Source organism: Aptenodytes patagonicus, chromosome 14 (assembly GCF_965638725.1).
Source record: "Aptenodytes patagonicus chromosome 14, bAptPat1.pri.cur, whole genome shotgun sequence".
In the NCBI taxonomy this organism is placed as follows: Eukaryota; Metazoa; Chordata; class Aves; order Sphenisciformes; family Spheniscidae; genus Aptenodytes; species Aptenodytes patagonicus.
Genome location: NC_134962.1, coordinates 10,257,147 through 10,276,898, shown reverse-complemented (window position 1 = coordinate 10,276,898; position 19,752 = coordinate 10,257,147). Strand labels below are relative to the sequence as shown.

General features: G+C 41.8%; 1 protein-coding gene across 2 annotated transcripts in view; it reads right to left on the bottom strand.

The window, feature by feature from the left end:
• PREX1 (phosphatidylinositol-3,4,5-trisphosphate dependent Rac exchange factor 1) overlaps positions 1-19,752 on the bottom strand; it is a 176,825-nt gene that overhangs the window by 83,468 nt on the left and 73,605 nt on the right. For both annotated transcript variants that reach the window (XM_076351609.1, XM_076351610.1), the window contains exons 3-5: positions 18,769-18,891; positions 11,790-11,894; positions 8,205-8,306 (exon numbers count right to left, since the gene is read on the bottom strand). In XM_076351609.1, coding sequence (XP_076207724.1) covers positions 8,205-8,306; positions 11,790-11,894; positions 18,769-18,891 — 330 coding nt within the window. The remainder of the gene's footprint in view (positions 1-8,204; positions 8,307-11,789; positions 11,895-18,768; positions 18,892-19,752) is intronic.

Below are 19,752 nucleotides of genomic sequence, written 5' to 3'. Positions count from 1 at the left end.
GGCACTGCATTTATTAAGGCCTGCGTGTTCCCCACTGTTGGGCTCTCCCTTTCAAGAGGATTCTGAATCTGGTCACTCAGCTTTTTGCATCCAGGTCTTTCTTTCCCTCCTAGGACCAATGAGTCTTCCACCACATGAAGCAATACATAATTACTGCCCTAAATCGTCCATGGAACTGTGTACATTATGAGATATTTTTTAAAGGATCAGAGGTGGAATGTGCATTTCTGGCTGGAGTCTAAGCAATTCCTTAAGAGAATAGGCATCAAACAAGAAACAACCTCTGTGACATGCAGTGGGCTATCAGGAGCCTGTAGGGGTGCGGCTATCATGTGCTGCACATTCCTTGTGTGTTGGGAGGAAGGAGGCAGAAAGGACTGCTCCTAATCCCCACCCCCAATGGTGTGATTAACTCATGATCACCACTCCCCAGGGTTTTCTTCTTGCTGACATAAATGCTCTTTATTAAGGGAAAAAGGCTATTTTTGTTCAGAGAAAGGCTATTTTTGTTCAGAGATTGGTTTACACAACAGCTGCTTCTACTCTTAAGTAGTATAGTTCACACTAATTAATACAGAGTCATGCAACTATTATTGGTGAGACAGAGCTGCCTTAACCTAAAACATTCTGTTAGAAATACTTATTTGGCAAGCTTTCCGGTGTACATACACGCACTGGAGTTTTAAGTCACTCACACAGTATATGCTCTCAAGGTCTGTGCATCTGTTTGCCTTTGCTTCTTTTCTTCTTACCAAAGCATAATGCCCATCACAGCAAGCACAGTTTTGTTTCGTTCGAGCCTGGTCCAAAGCCCCTTTCTCACTTTTAAGAAAATTTTATAATGAAGGTCATCGCCAACAAATATTCAGAACTCCTACATCCCCAAACAGACGTCAAATCATTTGCTGAACTTTGACAGCAAGAAAAAGAAGTGGAAGTCACATTAGGAAGGTTTTGCACTGGGGATAAAACTAATCTACTGACCAACAAATACTGTGCTATTTTTCTTGCATGCTGTCTGAGGCAGACAAAAACTGTATTAGTGACAAAAACATTGATATCATTATTGCTCTATTTGCACAGAGATTATGAAACACCATGGCTAGGTTTGAGTCTCACCCTTCAAAACATATATAAGGCTTGCAAATTAGACAGACTTCCAAACAAAAACCCAACCAAAAAAACCTGTTTACAGTCAGCCACTCCAAAGCTGCAATGTTTGGTTCACAAAAAATGGAAACTACAAATAAAATTTAAATTTATCAATCACCATTATTTGAATCATTGTTCTGTTTCCATCATTTGTCAGTTCAAAAAAACAAATAGTTTCATCAGAGGATGAGAAAACATAAGATCACCAATTGCAGAATGCCATAATTTATATTGGAAATTCTTGGTAATATACGCTTAAGGTGTATCTGCACTTGGAGATATTCCAGCATATTATTCCTAATTAAGTAACCCAAATTAACTCCATGCTAGATGCTATTTTCTGAAGAAAAATACTCATGTATGGTATTATATAAAAAATAGTTATAGTATTTTAAACATGTGCCTTACCCTTACCCTACTATTTAGGTTGACTTTCAAACACAGACAAGTCTGAATTACTGTGTTCATACTATCTTTATCAAACCTAACTACTTAGCTATACTAAATACTTATGCTGTAATAAGGTCATATCAAAGTTATCAGAAAATCTGGATGTTCACAAACTCTTGCTAAAAACAAAGTAAAAGAGGAAAGTAGGATAGCTCTGGTCTATGACTTTTCTAATCAGCTGGAATACAATAGTATCTGTTTGCCCTGGGAATTAGATAAAATAAGATCCAATCCCCATGAATACAAAACAGCTATTTCAGGAGCAATAACTGCAGTTCAGTAGCAAAGGGAGAGCAAATACTTAATTTGAGGGTTGTGTTATTTTTAAATCTACCTTTTTTTTTGCTTGCTTGGAGAGTTGCATTTTCCTGGTCAGCACTAACAGAATCAGCCCGCCCTTAGCTGTTCTCATGTCTGAAACATTTGTGTCCACTCTGGTAATTTTGTCCTAGCAAGTATCATACAAGTCTTGAATGGGATACAACTTATCTGCTCTGAATTCACTACCTTTGAGAACCAGCATCAACTACATTTTCTAATGATCACAGATGTTTTCTGAGCTGAACAACCCCTAGTAATGGCATAATCTCACTAACTGAGGCAGATTTGTTTCCTAACCGAAACAAAACTCCCCTCAGCTTTTTCTTAAAACTTTTATTTCCTGTCCAGGAAATTTCAAGTAGTGAACAGTGGGTGATTTATACCAGCCTGTACACAAAAAGAAATCCATAGAAAAATGGAATGCAGCATCAGGAGATGCCTCGTCACAGCTCCCCCTTCGCTCCCTTCATGGCTATTTGCTCGACAAGTACGCATAGGTCTGGGTGAACCACACCAGAGCCAAACACCGGAGTCCTCATCCCAGAAGGCAGGCACAGTGTTGACATCAGAGAACAAATTTATCTTTATTCTACCCCACTGTGACTTGAAGGCAAGAAACACTGTTTCAGTCTTAGCCTTGCTGGTCTTGGTTTTGGCTTTCAAAGAAGGGAGGTTTGTGCCAGCAGGCCTTTTGACATATACAACTGTGCACGTGTGAGAAAGTGGAAACCACCAGTTTATTTTCCACAGGCCAATATTTGATCCCCAGAGCACAATTACTTCAGTTGCCATTGAACTTGAAAAGGTTTGAATTATGGTTTAGAAATACTTGTTTTGTTCTAGTCTTTTGTTTACCACCCCCTTGCAAAACAAATTCTTAAAGAAAAGCAAGATAAACCAGTCCATTCATAGCTCTTCCAATCCCTGATACAGAACCCCATACTTTCCAAAAGACCTGCCCTAGGATGGTACAGAGGAATGGGAAAATTTAAGCTGAAGAATACCAAAATGTGATGACGCTACTACTTTGTAATCAAAGATGTGCATTTCTTTTAGGTGTGTTTCTGTAGCCAGCATCGTCATGGCATTTGAGTAAAAGCCCTGAGATTTCAGGAAAATTTTGTAGTATTGGCAGGTTCTGCCACTTTAATATTTTGAAGAGCTTTTGAAACAGAACAGAGATTTTAATTTGCAAGTCAAGCTTCTGTCAGTAGATAAAGAGTCTACAGATTATCCAAACTGATAGAAATCTACCACTCATAATCATGTTTTCCAAAAAGCTTAGAAATTAAGCAAGTCTGATTAGCAATGGGTGATTCAGCAACCAAGTCATACTAAAAAGAAGAGGTACTGAGGTACAGAAGAAATGTAGGGAGTTCCCTAAGACAGCCATGCACATGGCTTAGAGCTGGGATCCCCAAACTGTGCTCCAGAGATGACTGGTGGTCCACATATTGAGTGGTCAGATCCGATACATGAAACCACACTGACTTCAGAGCTACTTCAAGCTTATCAAGGACACAGAGCAAAATATGAGAAATACAGAGTGCTAACACAGTGATCTTTTCATCCAAAAAGTTTGGAAAATACTGGGATAAAACTGGTTAAAGATCACTTTTAGATAAGCATAGCAAGGATACACCAGATATTGACCGCTCTGGCTGGATTAAGATGTTTCCAGTATGGAATAAATAGATGAAGGAATCTGGTCTTCAGGCTCTGTACCCATTAATGACTCCCTTCATACAAAGGGTAACCATGAAAAGAAATCTGCAGGAGATTAACACTTCACCTTTTAGTAACAGCACAAATATAGAGATCAGTTCAAAAGTAAGAACCCAGCCACTATTTCCTCTGGTTGAAGTTTCTTGGAAAATAGAAAAGAAATCTCTGTAAGGAAGCAAAACAATCTCTGATTTTCAGTCTTGAACACACAGCTAGATAGCAATCACACAACACACCACAGAGTGAAAACAAGAAAACATAAACACTATCAAAATACTTGGTCAGGAATGCACATTTTAACATCCCCACATCCCCTGGTCTGTTTACCATATCAGATGCCATAGGAATTCCCTTTCTGTGCACATCAATGTTGCTCACAGTTATCATGCAGATCCACAGACTGAATAGACACCAAATTCTCACGGTGGACTTAAACTGAGGCATCATCAGGTTTTCAATTATCTCTACACAACCAGTCCTCTCCGAAGATAAATCAGAGCTGGAGCCATTTACATCCTTTCCTGATCTAGGCATCCTTGCCCTGGCTTAACTATTATTAATACTGTGGAAGAAACGTTTGTAGCCGTCTCACACACTAGCTTCTCCTGCTATCTGCCTAAATTGCGTGTGCTTTTGTTTGTTCAAACTGTAAGTGGAGTCATGGATAGATTGACTGGACTGATAAACTGGCTGTATACACATAAATCCCAGTAGCTAGGTCCATAAGGAACGGTGCACGAATGTCTGCTGTAAGATGAGTTTGTGCACAGCTGCATAGGCAACAGAATGATTCCACCTGTAGGAAAGCCATATTTTAAAACTTCAGCTCTGAAAGCTCCAATTGGATAGAAAGAAATAATTTAAACATTTATCACATGAAACAAACAATTTTAAATGGGACAATAGAGCAGTATTGAGCTAACCAGCTTGTACCTGTGAAAAACCTTTGAGCTGGTTTTGGCTGGGACAGAGTTAATTTTCTTCACAGTAGCTAGTATGGGGCTGTGTTTTGGATTTGTGCTGGAAACAGTGCTGATAACACAGGGATGTTTTTCTTATTGCTGAGCAGTGCTTACACACAGTCAAGGCCTTTTCTGCTCCTCACCCCACCCCACCAGCGAGCAGGCTGGGGGGGCACAAGAAGCTGGGAGGGGACACAGCCGGGACAGCTGACCCCAACTGACCAAAGGGACATTCCACACCAGATGACGTCATGCTCAGCATATAAAGCTGGGGGAAGGAGGAGGAAGGGGTGGACGTTCGGAGTGATGGCGATTGTCTTCCCAAGTCACCGTTAGGCGTGATGGAGCCCTGCTTTCCTGGAGGTGGCTGAACACCTGCCTGCTCGCCCATGGGAAGGAGTGAATGAATTCCTTGTTTTGCTTTGCTTGTGTGTGCGGCTTTTGCTTTACCTGTTAAACTGTCTTTATCTCAACCCACGCGTTTTCTTACTTTCACCCTTCCGATTCTCTCCCCCATCCCACCGGGGGGGAGTGAGCAAGCGGCTGTGTGGGGCTTAGTTGCCGGCTGGCGTTAAACCACAACAGTCCTTTTTGGTGCCAAACGTGGGGCTCGAAGGGTTTGGGATATTGACAGGTTTGATTGGAATGTACTAGATTGAATTTATAGCTGTTATTGCTGTTTAGCTATTAATTGGCAGGCTCCTGTGCTTGCCATGGGGCTTGCTTGCCTCGCTGTATATTAGAGTCTAGTGCTCACTAGCGGCTGCTTTTCGCTTTTGCTGCTTGCTGTACTGCTGTACTGCTTATCATCTCACTCTGCTGTGCCTGGGAACATTTTGATAACAGCAATGGCCATGCGCCTGGGCTGGCAGATGGCCAGGGCATCGCTGCTGTTTCTGTGCTGCTGTACTGGACAGGCTGGAACTCCAGTGTCAACTCCAGTCAAAGGGACTGTGACCTGTGGATGAGTCCGCGCGAGAGCAGGACACCCCAAAGCATCTGTGGCCATGGATAAGCCCATGCCAGAGCAGATACATCTCCAAGCGTCTGTGGCCGTGGTTATATCTGTGCCGCAGCAGGTATACCTCTGAAGGGATTGTGGCCCAAGGATAAGCCCATGCTGCAGCAGGTACACCTTGACGCATCAGTGGCTGTGCATGATGTCATGCTGGAGCACCTCAAAGCGTGTGGCCATGGATAAGCCCACGACAGAGCAGGTACACCCCTGGAGGGACTGCAGCTATGGCTAAGGCTGTGTTGGAGCAGGTTTACTTCTGAAGGGACTGCGGCTGTGGGTAAGGCCACGCTGGAGCAGGTATATCTCTGAAAGCATTGTGACCTGTGGAGAAGGCCACGCTGGAACAGGTGCACCTCAAAGCGACTGTGGCTGTGGATAAGTCTATGCTGCAGCACCCCTGGAAAGACTGTGGCTCATAGGTAAGGCTCCACTTGGCGCAGGTACACCCCTAAGGGACTGCAGTCTGTGGATAAGTCCAAGCCGGAGCAGGGGCAAGGGGAGTTGTTCATGGCAATGTTAAACCTGATGGTCTGGTCCAAAGGGAGCAGGGGTGGAGATTGTAACGGAAACACCTTTAAATTGTTGTAACCCAGGATTTGAGTTGCATGTTGTGGGAATTACTATAGCAGGAACCACCTGAACCAATGGAGGACATTGTAAGGACAGCCTCACAAGAAGCAGTGCAAGTGCAGCAGTGACCCGACCTCAGCTGGCTTAGGTGCCCAGTAACTCCATGCAACACACCACCTCTCCTGTCCTGAGTGACCACCAACACAGATGGAGCCCAAAGTCATGGACTAAATGAACTCAATGGACATTTTGTGGACGTTTTACAAGGGTGGTCCAAAGACTAAGGGAATGTTATCTGTTTATTACACCAAAGGACGGGAAGCGGGGTGGTGGTTAATGAGGTTGTATTGGATAGTGTGGGACCTGAGCATGACGTAAATGGTATGGAATAAGGGGTGGAGAATGTGCTGGTTTTGGCTGGGATAGAGTTGATTTTCTTCACAGTAGCTAGTATGGGGCTGTGTTTTGGATTTGTGCTGGAAACAGTGCTGATAACACAGGGATGTTTTTCTTATTGCTGAGCAGTGCTTACACACAGTCAAGGCCTTTTCTGCTCCTCACCCCACCCCACCAGCGAGCAGGCTGGGGGGGCACAAGAAGCTGGGAGGGGACACAGCTGGGACAGCTGACCCCAACTGACCAAAGGGACATTCCACACCATATGGCGTCATGCTCAGCATATAAAGCTGGGGGAAGAAGGGGCAAGGGGGGGGATGTTTGGAGTGATGGCGTTTGTCTTCCCAAGTCACTGTTAGGCGTGATGGAGCCCTGCTTTCCTGGACATGGCTGAACACCTGCCTGCCCATGGGAAGGAGTGAATGAATGCCTTGTTTTGCTTTGCTTGCGTACGTGGCTTTTGCTTTACCTATTAAACTGTCTTTATCTCGACCCACCAGTTTTCTCACTTTTACTCTTTTGATTCTCTCCCCCATCCCACTGCGTGGGGAGTGAGTGAGCGGCTGTGTGGGGCTTAGTTGCCAGCTGGGGTTAAACCACGACACCCTTATTCATGCTGAATGTATGGACAGAGCCCTGCAATAGCTTTACATGACATACAGTTGACTCATGTGGTCAGCTGTGCCGTGTGTGACCAAGAGCACCAGCTCGTCACAGAATTCTTACTTTCTACCACAACCCAGGAAGGGACCTTTCTTTCAAAATATGAGGCAATTTCTTCTTACATTTTTTATTATTTAATTTTCTTTTAGTAAATGTAATGTTACGCTGATTGAGAAAGAGACTGACATCACTGAAGATTGATGGCTGTTAGCCACAGCGCAGCTCCAAGGCCACCAGTGATGCAAGCTCTCCCAGAAACTGATTACGCCTTTTCCCTCTCCTTGTCCCCAACAGGCATGTGACCCAGCCCTGACCTGGAGGGATGAGAGGCAAGTTAGCTCTTTTTAGGTCTTTTATTCTTTAGCTCCTACAGTAAGAATACTAGCAAGGGGGCCAATTAGTGCCTATTGCAGTAGTCATTTCTGCAATGACATCTGTCCATTGGGAACTCATCTGAGACAACCAAACAGTTTTCAAACAAGCTGCCAAACAGCTGTCAGATGATACAGGATTTTGATCATTACTGACCTGAACACACTCAAACTGGAGACCTCGTGACGAAAGATGTATCCCATTCCTAGTCCCCAGAGCCATCCAGTCCCTCAAAACACTGATAGAATTCTATCTGAACACAGCTTTTCAGGAAGCAGCTAAAATAGCACTCACAAGTCTTAGTAAACATCTAAAGAGAACTAAAGCCAAAAGGCATTAGTTAGTCAGTAAGTTACCCTGCCTGGTCTACCCACACCATTACAAGATTTAGCAGCCTGTCAGCATCAGCCAGCTTTCTGACTGTACCCATAAAAAGCCATTTTCTTCAGAGAGGATCCAACTTTTAGAAGTGCAAACCAGGAAGGCAGTAGCGACAACAGAAGTCAGGACTAAAAAATTGCAGAAACACTCCAAGAATAAAAGAACCATCTGAAGAAATACTTTCTTTGGTTTACCTTAAGCAGGAGTGGATATTTGCAAATTCTCTGAATTGGAGTCAGCAGATAACCCTCTAGTGGAATGTCTGTCGTCTTTCTGCCTCCCAAAAGCATGCAACCCTATAATCAAAAAAGGAAACAAATGTTACCTCAGACACAAAGCTTTCAGATGCTCTTTGACATGATTTTGTATTCTTATAACATGTATTATGGTCAGAAAGCACTTTGCCACACCTAAGATACAGGAAATGGGACTTCATTCACCACTGAAATACAGCCATCAAGCCTGCAAAGTTCTTTGTGCATCAGGAAAAGAGAATTTGCTGTGGAGAACAGTGGCTGTGTAGAAAGGTATCTTCCCAGAGAAATATTATACAGTTGGTGACTCAAAAAGTGTCATAACAATACGATGACAATCAGCAAACCTAGATGCACCATTACGTAAAAGAATCCAGCCTAACCCCACAATTGATACGACCATTTGTCTTCGTTCAGTATGCAAAATTTGCACTGTTGGTCCAGAAAACTCTTGAAGGCTAAAATAAAGCTTACTAACTAGTAATCATGTACTCTAGTCCAATCCTTATGCCTGAAGGAAATCGAAGTAGAATTGAAATAAATGAGTCATCTGTATTACATCCACCAATTCTCTGGCAAAACACTATGTCTAAGCACAGCTGGACAAACAGCATGGGTGCATTGGCTGGCTAACTAGCACACATGTAGCTCTCAACCAGTCTCACAGCACATGTTGCTGCTTGCCCAGAAAAAAAAAAAAAGCTATGTGACATGCAGGCAAGGCTACCTTGTAGGTAGTAGGTGCAAGAGGCAATGAAATTTAAGGAAATCAGGTTTCATTAATTCTGATGCTCATTAAAAAAAAAAAAATTGGGTTTCGGCATTAATTTTGTGAAGCTCTGTGACTTCCAAACAGAAAGAAGGTGAAGGGCATTTCTCTACCTAGAAAAATTACTACTCTCCCAGTGTTGTTTAAACACAGTAAGGAAGGGGACAAGCATTGGACCAATACACCAAAGAAATCCAAGTCCAAATAGACTTTAGGTTGAGGAACAGAAGCAGCAACTGATCAACCTTTGCAATACTCACACAAATTTGGAGGGGCCCTGCATTCCAAAAGAATCATTTCACAGATAAATTTGCGCACACTACCTCAAAACAAGTGATGCTCAACTTCTCAGTAGATTATGGAAATTCATTTCTCAGGATTGACATGGAAGGGGAGTATAAGAATTGGGCATGGCATCGGGGAAAAAAAAAAAAAAAAAAAATCTATAGTCCTTGACCTGTCCTTATTTTGTCACAATAATCTGTAATCTCTGTGTGATAAACAAATACCGACCTACCGTAAGCTCTTCATACACTTCCCTGAAGATTCTGTTATTGGCTGCTGCCAGAGACAGGTTGTGGACTCAGATGGACTTCAAATCTACTTCAGATAAACTAGTCTACGCTCCTATGTTCAACCATAAATCTGGGCAACTTTGCTCCAAAAATCACCCCAGTTGCAAACCTGTCCTGTCAACAGAAGCTGAAGTTTAAATTCAGTTCAGCCAAGACGTGCTTGCTTTGGGGCATCACTGACAACATTTTCCCCTGTGAAATGTGTGCTGTGACTTAGACACACTCTGAAATTTAGTGGGTTTTTGGCTGTAGTTCAACAATCTTCCTCTTCAAGGAATGTTCACGGACATCATATATAAATCTCATTAGTCCTAACTGGTATTTTTACAGACAATCATCTGTAAAATAACCCTTCCCCAGGCTATTCTAGATCTGTAGCGTTGGCTACCAGCTCACAATGCTCCCTGTCCAATTTTCCAAGTCTCGAGTGATTCAGTCCTTCCCGTCTCTTCTTTCAGCCCTCTCTAGCTCTGGGCTCAAAACTGCCCTTTAACACTTACTGATTTTTCAAACACATTCCCACATTCTATATTTCAGCAGCTGCGAGGGGGCAATCGGGCCAAATCTATCCTCACAAGCAAAGCTTTGTATTTTAATGCAGCTTTCTCTGCATGGTGGCATTATAGCATTGGCTTTAGGAGGCAGTGGAGAAGAGAAGGGAGGCCTGGAAGAAATTACAGCAGCCACAGCAAAGTAGACACTTCAGTGTAGCCTTCCATATTTACTGCTTTTTTAAAAGTCTCTTGGATTCAGGTGCTGCAGCAAGCCACAGCAGACAGTGTGACATCTTTTATGTGCCTCATAATCAGTTTGCCAGCTGCTGCCGGTAATGCAGACAGGAGGCTTTTGCCAATCCAGTGGAAGTGTAGAACGCTCTGAATGTTGGGAAGGATGGTGTTTACATGCACTTTTGTCTCTCCTCTTTCTCATTAGTTTTCCTCAACGGAAGCACCCAGAGGAACTCACGAACAGGGAAAGGGTCATTTGGTGACTCAAACTAATGGTTTAACAAGGTTCATTAAAACTCAGACATGAGAAAGAGATTCTGACTACCCAATAGCATGAGTGCTTGTCCTTGCCGCTCCCTCCGAGGCCTATATTTTGTGGCTAAAAGAATGCTCTGGCCCTGCTTGTGACAGACATTTATGCAGAAGTTTTCTTTTGCTGTACTATATTGGGAAAGAGCAGACCTTTGGCAGAAAGGAGAAAGAAGAGCAGAAAGAAGAGCAGAAAGAAGAGCAGAAAGAAGAGCAGAAAGAAGAGCAGAAAGAAGAGCAGAAAGAAGAGCAGAAAGAAGAGCAGAAAGAAGAGCAGAAAGAAGAGCAGAAAGAAGAGCAGAAAGAAGAGCAGAAAGAAGAGCAGGTCCTTTGCAAAAAGACACCCTTTCTTTTACGTCATAGCATTTACTAAGAAAAAAAGCTAAGGAATTAGTCCCTCACCTACATGCCAACCCCATTCCAAATGCCATGCATCCATGGCCAGGAAAACAAGACACCCAAAAATTAAGCATAATTGGGGTGAAGGCTAGGAGGAGAAACATCCAGAAAAGAAAGAAAAATAAGGAATGTTGGGCAGAAGGCACTGTCTACTGGTTGTTTTTCCTCCCAGCTCAGCCTCTATAGAGGCATTTGAAAGCTGTATGCCACAGTTCCTCCCAACATAGATACTAATACATCATGGGTTGTATGGAGAGTTGGGTCATTTTTGATACAAGCGGCAATGACGCAGTCAAAAGAATTCATCCAGACTACATTTCTTGCCCACAACTGGGCTCATGGGGAAAAGGGTGTCAGAAGCAGGCCACATTTTTCTGGTGGGTCTGCAGATGGTGAATTGGTCAGAGAACTGAGCAGGGAATCAGACCCACTGGGAACTAGTCACAGCCCTGCTGCTGACTTATTGCATTACTCCTTTCACAATCTTTGCTCGAATTTTCTGTTGCTTCTTTTTAAAAACCACAAAAAAACTTCCCTGTTTCCACTGAAATCACTCATACCTGAGCTGTGCTTAGTTCTGTGCCTGAACTCATCAGTGATTTCAATACCTATCCACCCTGAGTGCTGCATACCTGGAATGGGTAATATCTGCAAAATGCCTGGCGTTCCTGGGATACCAAAGGGTTATTATGAGTACAGTGCAAAGCCAGATCATTAAGTCAAGAGTGCTAGAGAAGGTGCTTACCAGGAGGAATGTTCTCACTGTTGGGATCTTGTTCAATTCCATCAGCAGTCTGAGTGCTTTCTCGTGGTTGCTACAATACTCCTCGTACACAAAGAATTTGTCTTTCTGCAAGGAAAAACATAGTAACTTATTGACTCAGACAAAACTGGAATGACTATTTTGTCACAGTCTGATACCAAATTCTTTACAAAGGGGTGTGCACTCAGAGTGGCATTAGGGTTGCAGTTTACATGAAGCATGTGATACTCTTCTAATGTGAATAATGTATAGAGGTGTTCCACTAGTTCCTAACTTACTCTGTTGCAAGTTAACATCAGCTTTCTGAGCAAAGAGACTTCCCGCACTTTTCCTCTGAACGCATCACTGAAATAATATACTCTTTACTGAAAGAATGGATTTTGCTATCTCAGGGATACTTGCACATGTGTCAGGATATTGCAGCAGAGTAGCCAGGAGCAAGTGGGCTGACATTTCTGAGCTGTGCTGACCACTCCTGCAGGAGGAAGAAACAGAGGTGCCTGGGAAGAACCAAGGCCTGGAAGAAGCTCAGAGATCTGGAGGGGAACTATAACACAAAGCAACCAGCTGGAAAGCCCCTGCCTTTCAGGGCTGAGAGGGAACCCCCACTAAGTTGGCTGGTTCACTTTGTGTTCTGAAACAAGCAGCAGACTTCACTATTTTGATGCAACACTAAACAGTGGGTCAGCTGTCCATAACAGTTTCCCTAAATAGAAAAATTTCATCAAATACATGTGAAATAACCAACATATTACAGAAATTAAAGGAAGGGAAAGGTAGCTTCACAGCTAGATTGAGGTACTTACACTGGAACATGTCACACCCACCAGCACATGCAGTGGAATGAAATCCCCTGTTAAGAAACAAGGGTCAGCTGGCAGCAACAAGTTCTGCTTTACTGATCGCCAGAATCAAACACAGTGCAACTTCTTCTAACTAAAATGATCAGAGATGCTGAACCCACTGCAAACATCAGATATCTGGAAACACTGAAATGATTCACAAAAGAAGCAGTAACAACTATTTCCATGCCTGAGCAGATCAGGCAAGGAGCGAGTTGATCCTTGCAAGGCTGTTGGGAAGGGTTGAACTTTCAGCAGCTACGTTACAAGATTCCAGTATTGCATTCACTGGAATAAAAAGGGGGGTCAAGGCTTTAGCCGGTATTAGGCTTTAGCCAGGTTAAATGATTCAGAAGCCAAAAAGACCCATCATTTTTTGGGTGCTTCTCACAATAGTACTTTCTTTCCTGGTTCAGGTCGGCTTCTATGCCACAATGCAGTGCCATGCAGAGGCACTCAGACAAGCTACTTTGCATATCAAAAGTAATTCAGATGCATTAGCGTGGCACTCTGCCAGGGGTAATATGCGAGGCCTTCCAAAGCTGGCATCTCAGGGCACCATGCCATGTAGACAATGCCCTCCAGAGTTTGTTGTGGCATTCACATCATTAATTTTCTATTTAGAAACCTGGCCTGAAAACATTCTATCTGAACCTTTTCATCTCCCCAGAACTAGGAAGTTAATTTTTTTTGAGTTTTGATTGGACTCCTAGCACTCTTCAGAGATGTAGAGCTTCTTGTGTTAGCTGAAGATATCTGCAGCATCTAGGTACTTTTAAGACAGTTCATAGCGATCCAAACAAAAAACTACTGCCAACTGAGGGGAGTTAAGTAACATGAATCCATGGGAATATAGCTGCACTAACTGGGCGTTCCCTTCACTATTGTCACATGGAAAAGAAATTGTGTTAATATTAGTTTAGGAGAATTTGACATTCTGGTCAGATGCTCAATGGCTAGATGTACATGCTCAGAGACTGTAAAATGCTTTGGGGGTTTGGTTTATCACTAATCTGATGAAATTTTTTTTCCCTCCTTGTACTTCCAAAGGAAGCATTGAGAATAAATAGATGTATGTCCAAACACAACAACAACGGTACAAAGCAAATAAAACAACAGCCACAAAGAGTATGGTGCAGAGAGCTGGAATGCAGATGTTCAAGACTTTTATCCTTCATCTACAGCTGTTCATATTAGTACTGGAGTTTAATACTGGGAAGCTGAAAAGAAACAAAGGCTTCTGACCACCAGATGGAGGAAAAGGCAGGGCTGGGTCCATAGCACAATAGAAAAGAGGCAACTGAGAGGCATGGGATTGTTTTCAACCATAAAAACTGGAGAGTTACAGAATGAGAAGACAGATATATGAGTTTCTCCGACATTTCCTCCTGTCACTTCTTCTCAACTCCCTGGATGCACACAAGCAGCATGCTTGAAACTAAAAATAGTAACCATTAACACAACAGCATCCGTTACATCAATGCACACAAAATGTCATTGCTCAGGTTTCTGACTGCAGCTTTGAGTGTCTGGAGTTTTGGGAGGTTATATTTAGATCATGACAAAATTTCTTTGCTAAAGCTCAAGTCAGTACAGTAATTATACACACACCAGAGTGCTTTCATCAAGTCTTTTCCAGCTGTCCTTCATGCATGAGACCCACAAATATGAGAACTATGTTTTAAATTACTCAGTGTCTGAAGTGTTTAATTTCCTCTCTGGGTGACATTCAGTACTGGACTCTCCCATCTCCTGGTGAGGAAATTATCAGTTACATAATTACAGATGTTAGCCCAGGAATTCTGAACCTGCAGTTACTCTATATTAAAGTGCAATTATGGTCAGAGGTGTGACCACATAAAAATGCCACCTTCTTGCTCAGCAAATCTGCTGGATACACAGCTAGACCTTCTGATTTTGGTGACAGAAATAAGTCTATACTGTTCTTACTTTGGTTAAAATAAATCCTTAACCAACAGTTTATTCTCCAAATATGTTATTTTGGGTCCATTAGAACTGCCCACAAATTAGTGCAAATATGAAAATAGTTTTGACTAGAAAAAGCAAATATGACATTTGGAAAATTGTAACAATTTTATTTGGACATATTTTTAACAAGGCATGGCATTTTCTTGTTTCAAAGCAGGCTGAAACCAATTTTGTCAACATGAAAAACCTAAACAAAACAGAAGATACAATTCTCAAGAAAACAAGATCCCTGATGACTTCGACAGTAAAACTGATCACTCATGCAACATTGCTCCTAAAAATGAGAAGAAAACACCTTTCCCTCGAACAAGTTTCTAGCTATTATATCACCAAACCTCTAGCAATATGGCAATATCAGAAATGAAGCATCTGTCAATTCACTGCCCTTCTGCTCTGCACACAGTCATACGCATTCATGACCTGCAAAAAAGAGCCTATGCTGATGAGGTGCAATTATTCCAAGTTCAGTGTATATGCTCTCTTTGATGTTAAAGACTTGTTCTATGTGCCATTTTGTTTAAGGCTGCAGATTTGATTTTGAATTAATGTTTAAGCTTGTTCTTTACTGTCTGCTATGGTCATACCGAACTACAACTCCAGAAGGAATGCTAGCACCTAGCATCAGACAATGAACTTCTCATGATCATCTGATCAAATGGAGTACAGTAGGGCAAACAATATCTGTCTTCTGAAGTAAAATAATTTTTCACACCTGAATATCAGAGCAAGTGCATTTCCTCATCTGTTAAAATACTTCGAAAAGTTAATGTGCAATAATTGCTCTTTTGGAACCCTTGCAAAATCTTCTTGCTTGCTTCAGGTGTTACTCAAGATCTGAATCCTTCTGAGCTGGACATCCAGGGGAGAATACCCTAGCTTTATTACAAATGAATCAACTCTGATCCTAGATGCTGATAACAACTAAAAGCGGTGTCCTGTTTCTGAAAATCGGTGGACTGTTGTTGAGTGAGGCTCTTCTAGGCCAAGGTAAACCAGGAAAAGAGTCAGGCCTACATAGATTAGAAGATATTTAGGATACACAGATCTCACGAACAGGACCCAAACACTGCAGTCTGGTGGAACTCCACATGGGGAATCTGGGGATCTCTATCAAGGATATATGATACAAGGAAACTTACAGAAAACATGCACCACTAAGAAATGCAGTGTCTGGAAAAAACAGCGCTTCAAGAATTCTGAAGTTATTCACCAAATTTATGATCGTTTTTAACATTGAGTTTTTGAAGAAAAGCACCTGTGATAATATCTGGCTGCTGACAAGGACTGGGTTCATAATCAGGACTAAGAATGACCTTGCCAGGTGATCATGATAGAAGATACACTGATACATTCAAGATTCACAGGCCTTATATCACTTCCTCACTGCAAACTCCCCTGAGGATACACCGTGATTTGATGATAATGAGAAAGCAGCACTAAGGGTGTTCTTCCTAGCACTTCTTCTAAGCACATTGCAACAACAAGAGAACCTTACCCAAAATGAAAGGCCAAACAAATATGTTACCCATGTTTTCCCTGGGTAAACTGGCTAACAATGTGCACTCTGAAAAAAGCTCCTCAGCCATGTTGCAGGAGTGCATCACTGGAAAAGAACGGCTGGATTTTTCTCCAGGAAACCTCAAGTGTGCTGCAAGGGCTTCTTGTGGTGGCAAAATACTGTACACCATTTAAAAAAAACCCACCTGGTTTCAGCACCATGGAAACACCTTCAGGAGTACTGTTTCTGAGGCACAAGGGTTTTATGAATGCCTCTGCTTCATCAGAACAGCCCCAATTAGGGAAATGGAGCTTTGGAAGCCTGAGCAGAAAGGAACCGAATACTAGCTCTGAACCACAGTTGCCACTGGCATCTCCCTGTCACTTGCTGGAGACTCACTATGGAAGCCTTTACTGTGACAGGGCACAAATCCCACACCTCCCTCACTCCCAAATACCCACAGTGAAGCTTGTCTTCTAAAACCTAGGCACAATCTGCATGCAAGGACAGATTATTTCCTCCTCTCTTGATAATCTTCTGTTGACTGTTCCTTACTCAGACTTAAGGTACCACAATGCTCCTAATGGTATTCCTAAATTTCCTTAAGGTACTTATGGATGAGACCAGCTTTTTCTATGTATTCTGAATCAAATATATGTTTTACTTCCTTCCGCATAAGCTGCTTCTTCCGTAGGGGATCATGAAACGGTTGATGTACACGTTATTTGCAATGCACTCCACAGACAACAATGTAAGCTGATCTCAGTCAAACTGCCTCTATCAGAAGACAAATTCTCACCAGCACTCATCCCTATGCATTACAGTTTCATAATTCCTGTATTGTTGCATGTTTGATAAATATGGAACATTACATAATTATTAAATTTAACAGTAATAAAGTTACAAAATTATATGTTCATATACAAGAAAACACTACCAATGACTACATACACCAGGCTTGAATTCAGTCAAATGACAGGATGTTAACATTCCTGGTTATTCAGTGCCACTCTGAAACACAGTGAACAATTTGACAGCATCACTCAAAAGCCCTCTAATTTTGATACCCTCGCTAATGAATAATATATTAGTACAGCACATCTTTTTGGTAGGCAATGATTCTAGTGGTATTCAAGGCTTTAACTAAGTTCACCAGTATGTTTTTCAGCAGCTGACAGTCAGTCCTCACATCTGATACAATTTTTGGGCATGGTCTCAATATAACACTTTCCGACACTATTTTAATAATTGTCACAGCATAAATAAAACTTAAAACTTAAACAAGGGGGGGGGGGTAGTTCATAAACCTCTATGAATAATGAATGGCTGTATAATTGCTGTCCGCTCAAACCTGATGAACTGTGAAAGCATGGATTTTGATTATGAAAGCGTAATAGAATATATTTTGATAGGAAGTTGGCCTGTGGCTTAATGCAGTTAATAAGAATTTGAAGAAATGGCTATTATATACATGCTTTCTAATTTTCAAACATCTCGGGAGTGCTGCTCCAAGTGAAAAAAAATGTGCAACTTCAAATTATTATACATGTAAATTAGGTAACTTTGCATTTAAATGAGTCCAGCTTGTAACTAGGTGTATATAATAACTGATCTTGCATATACAGCATGCTCTATATACATATTAGTCAGAAGACGGCACACATACATGATTGAAAATCGGACCAAGTTAAAAAAACAAAACAAAACAAAAATCTACCACAGGAAGAATTTCACAGTACAAGAAACAAATTACAATGAGAGAAGCAATGGTAGGATCATAAGCTGCAATTGCACGATCCTTAGTATGGGTCTGTGCTTTCCTGGATCACCTAGCAGTACCAATCTGACTGGATCAGGTTGGCACACATGATCATATTATGGATGTAGTAGGACATCAAGTAATACAGCTATCAGGCATAAAGTCAGATGACACAAATGTAACTTGTCAAAACGTTCTAAACAACCTGGAACTGGCAGAGTGAATTTCTATCATATGACTACTTCGCATTTTGTATCTCTGGCATTCTTGAGCTAGCATTATGAGTCCAAAAGCCAAATTTTATTTACTTTCGAGCTACAGAATGCAGGTACTCATTTATTCCATGGTAAAAGGCTGCATGTTGTAACTTGTGCTGCATTTCAGCAAGATAAGCCATCTCACACTACCTTTCATTTACTGAAGGATAAATGTATGCACAGACACTAACTACTGTAAATGATGTATTGTTCTTTGTTTTTAATTTTGATCTTTGAGGGTTTCAATTTTTAAAAATTTTAAAATACACACAAAAATTATTCATTTACTTGAAATTGTGCTGCTTTTTTGAAACATTTGGAACCAAAGCAGACAAATTCTGAGCAGTAAAATGTGATCAGCTGGGTGAGAAAAAAAAACATTCAAGGGGAAAAGGAAGAGTTTCCAAAAATACCTCGTTGTTTAGCTGAGTTTGATGTGGTTTCCATTGTTCTAACCTCATTCACAAGTTTTTTTCCCACCCTACCTACAACTTTCATACAAGACACACATTGTCATAGTATTGCCACAAGCCTTAGAGATTAGGGCTAGTTAAGGGGCATGGGAGCTTATGACAGGAAACTGCATTTTCAGATAGCATTAAGTCATTGTACTTACAAATTTTAAGAAAACATTTCCCAGTTCATGCTGAGACTGAGGTTCTGGTTGTAAACAAAATTCCAGGGCAGCCAGGAACTCCTTGTGAACACCAAGAATGTCTTCGATGTTAGAAAATAAGATCTGAAATATAAAGAGAAAAACATTGCTAGCTGTTAATAGATCTGAGAGTGTTTTGTTAAAGTAGTAGCACCAAAATATTGTGGCTCTAGACTTGCTGTGATAGGATCTAAAGCACTGACAGGGACTTGTACAGAATGAATTACACTGTATTTGCCCCTTTCCTGGCCCCCTATGGAAATCTTTATTGCTACTGAAGTACCTGCTGTAAATGAAGGTTATCTTTCCAGATATCTGAGCATGATGAATATGAGCAACCTCTTTCAAGTCTAGAGAAGATTTTCTATGGGACCAACCAGGTGAATGGAATCACAAGGACCAAACACACTTTGCAGGAGATAGAAGCAGGAAGTCATTTGCCTTTCCTTCCCATGCATTAGAAATCACTTTCTGGAAGAAACGGACTTGAAGCTATCTCACACAAAGATGTACCTGTAAATAAGAGACCAAATCTCTGCCACGTGGGATCTAGCATTTCACTGACAGGAGTACAGAACAGTGTAAAACACTTGGAAACCACAAGAGCAGCATTTTAGAGTTCCCTTTCACTGATCTCAGTGGTTCTAAAAGGTGTATGTAATAGGATAAAGGCCCCTAGTTTAGACATGTACTAAAAGGTAATTGTGCAATCTCACAGCTAAATGATCCCTAGTGATTTGAATATACATGTGCTAAGGGGAATAAACTGCCAGGGTGAAAGCTGCTATAAACACATAAGCATTTGTATTGGGATTGCGTGGCAAGGTTTTGGTAGCAGGGGGGCTACAGGGGTGGCTTCTGTGAGAAGCTGCTAGAAGCTTCCCCCATGTCTAAGACGGACCCACAGCTGGCCAAGGCCGAGCCCATCAGCGACGGTGGTAGCGC